This window comes from Gallinula chloropus, assembly GCF_964237585.1.
Source record: "Gallinula chloropus genome assembly, chromosome: 6".
NCBI classification, from domain to species: Eukaryota; Metazoa; Chordata; class Aves; order Gruiformes; family Rallidae; genus Gallinula; species Gallinula chloropus.
Genome location: NC_140091.1, coordinates 31,510,561 through 31,523,050, shown reverse-complemented (window position 1 = coordinate 31,523,050; position 12,490 = coordinate 31,510,561). Strand labels below are relative to the sequence as shown.

At 37.3% G+C, this 12,490-nt stretch overlaps 1 protein-coding gene across 3 annotated transcripts in view; it reads right to left on the bottom strand.

Annotated features, from left to right (window-relative positions):
* Positions 1 to 12,490, bottom strand: part of COL11A1 (collagen type XI alpha 1 chain) — a gene marked incomplete at both ends in the record, with an annotated part of 145,459 nt that overhangs the window by 98,342 nt on the left and 34,627 nt on the right. The window contains 2 exons of one of the 3 annotated variants that reach the window (XM_084266324.1): positions 162 to 308; positions 578 to 694. In XM_084266324.1, the coding sequence (XP_084122450.1) occupies positions 162 to 308; positions 578 to 694 (264 nt within the window). Of the gene's footprint in view, positions 1 to 155; positions 309 to 577; positions 695 to 12,490 lie in introns of all 3 variants that reach the window. The other 2 variants (XM_084266326.1, XM_084266325.1) reach the window with 2 other exon arrangements.

Below are 12,490 nucleotides of genomic sequence, written 5' to 3'. Positions count from 1 at the left end.
AACAATCCTGTAGGAAAAATTCAAGAGGTATCACTTTTATTCAGGTTATGGTATTAGGCAAATATATTCATCTAAAGGGGTTAGGTATATTTTTTCTTATTATCAGAGATCTTCCAGTCTTGGCCTGAGAAAGATCTTGATTATTTCTTGGCTACCTTTACCCCTAGTTTGCCTTTTGCTGCTGCTTGATAAGTTTTCTTCTTCTTGGAGGCATATATTTGAGATTTTTTGGTTGTGGCCTTTTGGGGTTTGTCCTTTGAGCTAGTGGCCACTGTCCTCTTCTTCTTTTTGACGATGGTTTTCTTTTTCTGCAAACGTTACGAAAGATGGAATGGGAAAACATAAATAAAATGAAAAGAAATTTGAGAGAGCATGAATGAAAGCAGGGTAACCAAATGTGAGATGAATGCTGTCAGCCGTGAGACCTTCCATCTCTAACTGAAAGCAAGCATTACAGTTAGAGAGTAAAGAGATGAGTGAAAGGAAAACATTAAGCTTATATACAGACGACACAATTTGACAAACCATGTGGTAGGAGACAGCTGGACACCACACAACAAACAGATCAGATTGTTACCTCTGTTTGTGCTACTGTCTCTTCGAACAATGGGGGTCCCTCTGTTACAGAATCAGTTTCTTTATAATCTGCATCCCCATACTCATAGTCATATTCGATAAAATCTTCTGGTGTGTACTACATTGCAAATGGAAAAAATATCAGGCATTCTCATGTTAGTGGTAGCAAACTACATGAGCAATATTGGAAAGCATCTTAACCTTTACTTCAGAGTAAAGCTTAAGAAAATTAAGATAGCATGAACAATTCAATACAGTTATTAACCTGTGTGGAAAAAATACAACATCTTATTTCTTCCAAAGCACAATACAAAAGTAATAAAAAAGCAAATAGTAGTGGCAGGAAAATACTCTCTTTTATTGGACTGCACAGAAGAATCAACTATCATTTGGATTACTAGGAGCACAACTGACCTTTGTGAAATTATTTTTGTAATCTTTAAACTGCAAATACCTACACTCTTATAACTGTGTTTTTGTCAGGTGACCAGAAGAACAGAGATGCCAATACCTGGCATTAGTAGGGTAAGTACTTTCAGATACAGGGAAAAGGCCACAACTCACAAGTAACCATGGTTATTCTCCTCTTGTTTGCTGTAGACTTCTCAAAACCAGGGTAGCTCCATGGTACACATTGCTTAAGCAAACACTTCACTGGTATAATTTCATTTAAAGGTCAGATCTTCAGCTGCTGTAGAGAGTGCTGTATAATAACTTGTATCAAATGAGGATTTGGCCCACAAATCCTTCACAAGAGAAAACGTGTTTAGAATTGGCTTGTGTAATGTTATGAACACGTTCTAGGAAGCCAGGAACTCCTGAGCTGTAATCTTGGCTGTGCCATGAAGATACTGGCCTAGATATGTGCACCAAGTACTACTCATGAGCGAGAAGAAAGGGCACCTTTAATCTTACCACTCCTGTCATGCTTGAAGCTACAGGAACTAGTTGGCCCTGTACATTAAATCAGTCTCATGGCTGCTACCAATACTCTTTATTTCCTTAGTGAGCCAATGGAAGGTGCTGTTGTGGCCAGAATCTGGCCAAATGCCTGCTTTCCCTTGTTTAGGAATAAGTATTCTGCAGTGCCTCATGTGAGCTAGCCACTTCTGAAACCTCCTCTCTCCTGGTAGAAGTAACATTGTTTGTAAAATGGAGACATCATCTGCTTATTTCATTAGACTGCTGAGAAGATTAGTACAATACATTTCAAAATTATTCTAAGCATTCACAGAAGTCACATGTATCATCAGCATCAGAAAGATACTGACATCTTAGAAGAAATTATAGATGATGTTAAAACAGGGCTCTATATTCCAAAATATATGCTACCACATGACCAAAGTGCTGGTTTAACTGTTTTCTCTGGCAAAGTCTTTTGACACCCATTCACATATAACTTGGTTAGTTACCAGACTGATGAGCAGATAGAAAGCATATAACATACTTTTCAGAATTGTTCAAATCTATGTTAGTAATAAAACTTCAAACAGCACTTAAATAGTAAAATATTTATCATTTTAGATGGAGGATATCTTCCCTGTGAATTGTATTGGTATTTTATATCTGCCTGTTAGATAAAGTAAGCAATGCTTTGATTTTGTCAGTGGTATCACTGGCATTAGAGAAATAAGTTGATTCTATTCATACACTTCAAAACCAGCCGCACTTTAGACTTAAATCTGATCAGTAATCTGTGATTATCTTCTCCCTGTTCAGTAACCTAAGATTTAGTCCTAGTCCAGTGAAATCAATGAAACATATTTGCCTTGTAAATGGTATTGTCCAAGGGCCTCATGGGCAGTGTTAATACATTTTTACAGGTGTGGAAATGTATAAAAAAAAGTTTTCTGGCTCGTGCAGTTCTGGAAATGCAACTCATTGCAAGTAGTTCCTAGTAAAGTCTGCCACTGACATGCAGGAAAAACACAGTGACAAGTTCTAGACCATAAGTAGCCATATAAAGTAAAGAGAAACAACCACACAGACAATAGCAACCGTTTTGAATTAATTACGAAATAGCAATTCAATTACTGTATTTCTTTGGATGTGTGCAAATGCATAAAATCTTATTTGTTTATCTTCTGTTAGTAAGTCTATAAGCTAAACTGATCTACAAGAAATAAAAAGTCTTTAGTGGAATACAACCTTTCAAAGGCATTTTGCCCTATGAGTGAAAACCCCTTTACATACTTTTAAATGCTTCCTCAGCCAAACAACATGAATGAAATGCTTTGGTATGTAATTCTTCCTGGTACCAAAACAATAGGCACTACCCATACTAAATATTATTTGGTATCTTAAGAGATAAGTGGAGGAACATTTTGGAGACAATTATTGCTTCATTAACTGTTAGGAGTTTGTTTTTATAACTTCCAGACACACATTCCTCTTCAGAAGCATTGTAGACCTATTCCGAAACTGGACGCATTCATTCCAGCAATCATTTTGAGTAATTAGCAATTAAAATACATCTCTGGATTGCTCAGTATTACAACTCTTTTTCAAATCTCAGTCGTATGGCTTCCCTCAAGGTAAACTGAATGGCTGGGCTGTGTTGTGCCAACTACGCAACTAATAAAATTACAACAGTAGGTTACAAAAAGTTCTTCAGAGGCCACAAACTAAGCCAAAAAGTTGACTGGAAAAAAAAAAAAAAAAGGAAAGGAAAAATATCTGTGCCAAGTATGTTAGTATTAAAAAAGAAAGTGGTGAATAAATTGGTATTTATGCTAAGATCTGCCAGAGGCATAGTTTGGAAAGCCAGACATTTATGAATGAGAACTAGAAAACACTCCTACAAAAAAGTATGAGTATGTGGAGAGATCTATTGCATCATGCATAATCACACAGAAAATACTTTCCCTTGGGATATTGTGCTGCACTCATTTCTATTAAAGAAACTGAACGGTTCTTGACATACGCAAAACAGGATCACAAACACAGCGGCGCATTCAGGTTGCAGTGATATGCAGGCACACTGACAAAAAGAAAAGGAATGGATCAGAAGTGGAGGATGCCAATTTCCATCCTGGAATCGAATTACTGCCAAGCAAGTGAAGATTCCATGGACATTTTTTCTTCCTTTTAAAGAGCATGGTATCAGAGGAGTATTACTGAAATTCTTTAACTTACAAGTCAGGACATGTGGCTACCAAGCTGAAACCACATTCAAATAGTTCCTAAAGGCAGTACTTCATAGTCACCGTGCTACAAGGGGGACAAGGGGGAATATGCAGTAGCCGTAAACTTCCAGCATAGAAAGACCTTATTCTTAGCAATCTGTCCTTTCCAGAAGTTTCTTTCTGAAAGACCAGCAACCCTAGTCTTTCATACCAGCCAATAACCAGGGAGAATGTTCTCCAGTGTTCTGCACAGGTCCTCTTGCAACTGGTGAAATTTAGATGCAAAATCTTCCAGGTGTATTTCCTGATGGAGAAATGCATCTCTATACTCCTAACTAATGTAAAGATGTAATGTGATTTACTCCACAGCATTATTTTATCATCACAACCTGATAAAGGCTATTCACCATTTATAAGATGAGGCAACAGGACTGGTGAAGGATTAGCCAGTTAAATGAGGACTAAATTGACAAACAATATGAACAAATTTAACAGAGTGAATAATGGGGCTTTAGTCACCTGCTGTGAAGCTGACAACTCACACTTTACCCCACCATTAACAGTCAAGATAGCATATGTGGCCCATATGCCTTCTTTTTCTGAAGCAACACAACTACAAGGTCACCTTTATCAGATGACCAGAGACAGAGGTATGACCCACTCAATTTGAGGTTTCAACAAACCTTGAGAAAAGTGCCTGAGTGTAAAACCCATGCTATTTCAGGCCTTGCTATTATTTCACAGAACTCAGGGAATTCACAGAAATCTGTCATGGTTGCACTGGTAATCAAAGGAAAGAAAACAAATAGACTTCTGAATATATAGAAGAAAGCATCTAGAATTTCAAAATTAATTAATGCAAATGGAAAAGTATCTTTTGCCACTTTCTAAATTCAGTCAAGACTACTAGATCAAGCAAGAAATCAAAGCAGGAATGAAAGCAAGTATGACACAGGTGAAGAGTGTAGTTGAAGAGAGCATAATTTATTTTGTTAGCTGTATACCAAAAGGAAGATAGTACTGGCCAGGAATGTAGCCAGAGTATCAAGAAGCTGTAGGGGGCATTCAGCTTGTGGATCATTCTGATGATCCTTCTACTGACACAGACTTAGCAAAGTGCAAAACACACCTACTACAGCTGTGTGGCATTACTTAGTCCTGCTCAGAGATCTGCCTATGGAAGTGTACCTAAACCCTAATACTGCTAGGTAACAGGATGGTTGCAGATCTAAGACAACAAAGAGGAGATCTATCAAGTGCTCACGGTATTATCAAAATACATACAACTGTATTGACTTTTCCAGTGATTTCACAAGAATATCAAAAAGTCTGACTCAAAATTACATCTTCAACTTGGGCAACAGCTGGAAAGAGGTGAGGGATTTCAGCTGAGACATGTCAGGTAACATACTTCAAATGTGAAGCATTTTTCTGTTGTTTTTCTTTCTTCTCTTGTAAGACCACCAATAGTTACAGAACAGACATTCTTGTAATGAATATTGCATATGACTGTTTTCTTACAAATGAAAGGAAGAATAAAACCTGCTGCTTCTTGATGGGACAAAATCTTTCCACTATGACCTCATGCTTTCTTTACCAGAGTGATTATATTACACTACCAGATCATCATGCAATTCCAATTAAAGAGATGAACTGTTTTCTTCATCAGATGAATTTTAGAAGCTCACGAGGCCTATTGCAACTGTGGAATGACTTAAATATTCTGAAGATAGCCTCACTTTAACAATGGATTCTTCTGTTAACCTTACTCTCAAAAGCAACTCCCCATGCGAAGATGGAGATTTTAGCAATTTTTGCTTTACCTTCCCAAATGACAAGGAACGAACAATATAAAATCCAAAACCAAAGAACAGCCATAAACTCATTTTTTCCATTGCCTAAAGATTATGCTAGTTCTTTAGCAAGCTAAAGAGGCAAGGATGGCTTTGTAACATTATAGGCCCGCAAGCACTGTATAGAACACAAGAAAACAAGGGATGTGAAGCAAAGTGAGTTTTAAAAACCAGTAAAATAAATGAATAAATGATAGTACATGTCAATCTTAGGGAAGAAGGAGAGTTAAAAGATTTAAAAGACGGCCTCTTCTATCACATAGTCCTTCTATTGTTCACTAAAAAAAGGATAAAAGCAAGGACATAAAAGAATACTAGGAACAAAATCTTCACCTTCCAAAGCCTCTGTCAAAAGAACAAGACACTTAATTGCTTAAATAAAAAGTCTATATATCTATACAAGGAGAAAGAGAGCTAGGAAGATCATTATTTTAAAAATGTGCTAGATTGGCTAACTACAGTTCTAAACATGACATTAAGCACATAATTAAACATGAAAACTAGTCCTTCTGATAAGTTAAACACCTGAAAGGACGCCTGATGCCTCCAAGTTGCAAATGGCCCCCAAATATGTCATCTTTACTTTACCAAGCTCATTTCATTAAAGGCAAATACTTCATTTCTTCAAGTTATTCATTAGTTTGGGATAGGTCCAAAATAAACGAAGCAGAGTTCCTTCAGGGAGCAATTTCTTCAGCAGAAGCCAGACAGTATGATTTATTTGGTTGCAAAAGAATCTTCCAAAGGGAGATCTGAAAGCCTGACAGCTGCGTCCATTGAAAACCTAGACCTGATGACAGTCCAGAAAAGATACCGCCCGACATCAAGGAAGACAAAGACTGTCTAGGTCTTTCCCACCTCTCATTTCTGTGAGCTGGCCAAGCATATGTGATTGAACTGGAACTGAATTTAATATATTTCCATTTATAGGAGAATAGGTTTTGAAACAAGGCAGAGGCCAGGCAATTCACAAGGTGTTTATAAGAAAAGCACAGGTGCATAACTTCCTTTGGAAAACTATTCCTGACAATTTTAAACTATAATGTAATCCCCAGATTTGAATCTTAACAGCTAATTACACATTCAGCATGAAACAAATGCAATGATTACTGAATTCATCTTAAGGCTTAGTATAAAATCCTCTGGAAAAGAACAGAATAGAGCAAAAAGCTTAAATAAAATCAATAAAAGACCATTTACTCCCAAAGACATTCAGCCAAATGGCTAATTTGCTGCTAAATTCATGTATCTGAATGACTAGCACCACTGGCTCCATAGTAATTCATCCTACCTTTTAATTCTAACCTTTGATGAGTTACTACGGAGCCACTGGTGCTAATTTTTCAGCTACATTGCATAGTTCATGAAGATAGCATATTGTTTTTTTTGTAAAATACTACAATAGAAAGAAGGATGACAATCTAGTAGAGAGAACTCCCATTTCTCATTCATTTCTTCTCTCTACTTCCTCCCAGTTAACTTGTTTGCAGCTCTTCGCCCTCTAGTTTGTCTGCTTTCTCTGCATAAAAAACCCTCCAAAAAATTGCAGGCCATAGGGAGATTTTGCATGGTAAAATGACGGTGATGCTAGACTGAAATCATGCTAATGTACTATTCCAGTTACTTTCTAAAGTTCCTGGTCAGCTTGTTTTCCACTTAATTGTCCTTATCCAAAAGCTACTTGATTGGTCTAAACATTCTGACCTAACAATGCTCTTCTGACATAAGACAATAACACACAACACTTGATGAATATATGTCAGGATACAGCATGTTCCTTAAAAGATCTGTCAACCTCCTCCCTCTTGCAAATCAGGCAGAATGAATTTTCTTTGCCCGGAATGTACTCATCAAGTAATGATTTGGTTTGGTTCATTTAGGAAGTACTTCCCCTCCCTTGCTATGTTCAAATTTGAACATTTTCTATAATCAGACACCCTTTTTCCTCCAGAAGCAATTACAGATTCAGCACAATTTTTAAAGCAACTTCTAGGCAACATTTTTACGGTGTAGTGACAGCGGCTGTACTCACAACTTATAGAGATTCATACCTAGCTATTGACAAACAAAAACAAAGTTGACTTCAACAAAAGCACGTCATGAACGTGGAAATAATAAAAAACAGGGGTAAAGTGTGTGGATATTGCTATTAATCTATTCCTTTCTCATTTTCAAAATTCAGACTGAATGACACTCATGTCTTATGCAGTTGGAACAAAACACAGAAGAATAAAAGCATTCTCAAGTCTATAATTATCTGAAGCAGGGGATGCAGGGGGAATCAGCCAGCCCCCTTTCAGTGCTCTGTGGGGACAGGACAAGGGGCAATGGCTGCAAGTTGGAACATAGGAAGTTCCACACCAACATGCAGAAAAACTTATTCACAGTGAGTGTGAGGGAGCCCTGGGACAGGCTGTCCAGGGAGGTGGTGGAGTCTCCTTCTCTGGAGATATTCAAGACCTATCTGGATGCCTGTCTGTGCAATATGAGCTGGGGAGCTGCTTTGGCAGGGGGGTTGGACCCGATGATCTCTCGAGGTCCCTTCCAACCCCTACAATTCTATGATTCTACAGGAATGTAACTCACATACATCTCTATTCTGAAAGCTCAGCCGGAATTGCCCACAGAAAGCCTTACAGTTATGGCAAACAGCCAAATTCAACAGGTTTTGCAGAGCCTGTACCCAAAAGGTAGTTAAAGGTTACCTAGTTAAATAAACTTTGTTTAGACGTACATCACAGTTACTTGCACCCAGAAGGGTACTGATATAATTAAAATAGAAGAGGAAATACAGTACTGGGCTCCAAAGCTGGTATCTTGAAGCCCTTAGGTCTCTCCTACCCAACCCCCAATAGGAAGTCAAGGGTGATGGAAGAGAATACAAAAGGTTGACCACGGTTAGGTATGAGAATGGCAGGGACAGCCAGCTGAGTAAGCCTGTAGAGATGGGAAAAATTCAAGATATGTCTTTCCTTTGTAGGGTGGCTAGGTCTATGTCTTTATTCACAGCTTGCTGTTTTGGTGAATCTTATTGTAAGTCACTTGATTCTTCCTGAGCTATATTTAGGAGAGACTCAGGAGTTAATCGAGGGATGATGGGACACTGCAAGTAAAAAGTAGGCACTGAAATCCTCTCTGTTGCATTGCCCAAAGTGCAACGTATTGGGTCTGGCTGTGCTGGCTGTGTTCCCCATAGCACAGCACTATGTGACTGCTATGTATTTTTAGCTAGAAAGGTGCTGAATCTGATGCTAACATAAAAAGAAAATACAACAAGAAAAAGAAAATCTCAATGCAGCACTTAAGGTACCATTGGTAAAGACACTTTGATTACAAGTTAGTGTCCAGTAGACCTACATAAGGGAGCGAAGTCAAGGTCCTGAGAAAAACATTTTAAAAAGCAGACATTGTACTCCTGATGTTGCATTGATGTGACATGCATTCTCAGGCTCATTTAATGGAGGATAACTAAAATACATTCCATATTTTTTCCTATTTTATGTTTGGTAAGTTATTTTTAGTCTAGAGGAAGTCTCAGAGCTTTCCTCCAACAAACACATAAGCAATCTTACTAGCTGAACTGGAAAGATGGCATGAGGTGGAAATGAGTACAGAAAGGAAAGGACTCATGTAAGCTCCACTACTTTTGAAATAAATGCCAAAAAACCTACAATGATGGGTATTCAATGGTTTGCTCCTTTGCAGAAAGAAACACTGCCTAGAGCAATGAGTATTAAGCTCAGTTAAACAAAGTACTTTTTCCTTTAAACATCTTAGACAAATCTTGCTCTCCAGATGTTCCTTTAGTAGTCTAAAAATCATCCAGTTTTTCAGAATAACTCAATTCCCAGGCTGTGAACTTGCCAGGAGACTGCAAAGGTGTGCAGTGTCAAGAGAAACTCTGTTCAGCTTCCTGCCTTCAACTCCACAAACATAATTTACTATTTCACTGACAAAAATCAACCATTTCCTTTGGGTTTTATAGTTAGTGCTGGAAACACACATTAATAAGCTCTGCAATCACATAATTGGTCTCTTTCCTCTAAGTCAAGCATCAGTTTCTTATTCTGGTCTGCAATAATTCAAAGGCTCAGAGATGTAAGACCAGAAGGTAATTCTACCCAGTCACCGTGACCAAGTCCTGCATGCTTTCCAACTTCTTACCGTCCCCCTGTAACTGAGGCAACTGAAGCAAAAATGCCATTTGCCAGGACTTTGAGAAAGGTACCTATCCTCGGCCTGAAGATATCTAGAGATACACAATTTTGGTCATTTATTCTTTCATTCCTAAAAATGTTAATAGATCTTTTCCTAGAAACTATGTATTCTTTTCTCCCCACCACTCATCTCCCTGCAGCCACTCTTCTCATTCTGTGACGGTTCTTAGCACACAAGAACTGAGCAATACTTCAAGCTTTTTTTCATTACTGTAGACAAGCCAAATACAATGTTTCCAGTTCTCAAAGTTACAATTCTGTATGCTTTATTTATTCCTATTTTTGCAACATTTTAGCAACTAAACACCAAGATGATTGCGATGTTCCAGTAGATGTTTCAGCCAACAGCATGCAGAGAAGTAATACTGCATCTCTATTTGTTCTATTTGCCCTGCATTTCTTTCTCTGATTTGTATGTGTGTAACCTTGCTTTTAGTTGTGTTACCATCATTCACCACTCTACAATATCATGACTATACAAATTTTAATAGCAACCATTTTACACTGATTTCTACATTGCTAGAACAATTCCTAAGAAACTCTACTAAAGAGTGAATTCAGTCATAGCTCTTGGTTTATAGTAATTTCTGAAACAGCCATACTTGAATCTATTTGTCAGGTACTATATATCTTTGTCATACAAGGCCTTTTCTTGTTTTAATGCCAATATCATATGTTGACAAATCAGCAGCTTGGTGAAGATATCACTGTAAAACTTGTAATCTCAAAACGTGCAGTGTGGCATTCTGAAATCATTGCTTTCACATAGACTGGCTGTAATTGACTTTTTATCTTTTAACACCTTAGTTGATTTTGCAATCAACACTTAAAAAAAAATCACCATTGCTATCGTCTATCATTTCTTTTGGTACCTAAATAAACCTTGTTTCTTTTATTTCCTTAAAGTGAATTATCTTTGTGGTTTGATATGCTGCATCTCAAAAAATAATCAAGTAGCCTGCTTTAACATGCTGCTTTTTTATCATTAAGCAAATAATTCTATAATGCTGGGCAATTTGGTCAGACATTTATTCTGCTGCATATTTATTCCGCTGGTAATATTGCTGATATGTTTATTGCAGATTACTATTACACAACATGTTGAAGAGAACCACTGAATTCACTGGGACTATTCATACACATATAAACTCATGGATACCAACAAGAAAATCGTGTTTTAATTCAGAAAGCTAAATGATTCAATCACCACTCAGAGCAATAAATGGAAGCAAACATAAATGGTAGTTCTCCATTTTTTTAATCCTCTAGCTCTTTTAATTTTTTAAAATAAATTCATTTTTAAAAGTTACATTACAAATTAAGATTTTTGATTTTCATTTTTTCTCTGTAGGCACTCCCACAAACCCTATGTGTTACCACAGGGCAAAAAATCAGGCCTTAGGAAAACACATCCAAAATACACTAACCCCATGACTATATTTGCTGCTGAATTTAATGATATTTGCAGAATCCAGTGTCAGTTGCATTAGGCTTCCCTAATCAGAAAGCACAACAGTGCCAATTTAGTTTTATGGTTCCTTTTCTTTGGTGCTTACAGATTGTTTTCAATAGATGTGCAGTGCAGTATATAACTGGGAATGACAGAACCACAGAACTATATGTGTGCACATAGTTTTTATAAGTATGATGAAGCTTATTTTTCTTTTGATCTATGAATCAGCGTTCTCAACTGATGCTTGTGTTAAATGGCTTTGATATGGTAAAAACATAATATTTGACAGCAGGAGCTTTAGCCAGTTGTCCATTATGAAGGGAATGTATTCATACTCCACATCCTTTAGAAACACTGAATAACAACACTAATCATTCACCAGTAGCCATTGCTAATTACCAACCACAAGTATTTATTCTTCTTTATTTTGAATAGATTTTGAATTTACAGTTTGATCCCAACTAATTTCTGTGGACTCTAAGCCTTGTTCACATGCATTACAGGACAGGAGGACAGGAGTCATCGTTGCCATCAGCAGTCAGAGTAAGCAAATATTTGCACTCACCCTGAGCCATGTTAACTCCTGCTTAGGAGTTGATGTGAGTTTGGAGGTGACAGTACTTCCAATTTAGTTAAAGCATTTCAAGTATTTAGATATATTTCTCTTCTAGGAAGAGACCAATGGATGACTGATGCAATGCATGTGGAAGACCCTTTGAACTAAGCTCTGGGCCCTATGGACCTTACTCACTTGATAACATAATTTTCAGTCAGACAGAATAAATAGTCCCAACAAATAAAATTATCATGTATTTAGGAAAAGTTCTGTTTCAAAATTGGCTCAAAGCAGGCATCTGAGAACAATTCAGCAAGTTTTTAATGGTGATGTCTTGAGCAACCAGTAACAATAAACAGATCACACACAGCTGAGAGAACACTGTCCAGATCCAAGTTCAATTAAGACTATTTACATTTTAGAAAAGCATTACAGTATTTGATGAAAGCGTTTAGAATGCATACAACAACACATTCAACTGCTGATCCTCAGAGGTCTAATCTGAGGAACTATCTTGCCTTCACTGAATTACTTGGTTTATGGCTGTGAGAACTGTCTCCAGTGACAGACAGCTTCTGTAAACATATTTTTGTGTTTCTGGGAAAAATTCCAACTCTGTTTTGTCCCTGTTGATATTTACCTGCTGTGAGTGGAGATATCTGAAATAATTTTGTATGTACATATATTTGTATCCTGGACACAGCTCATTA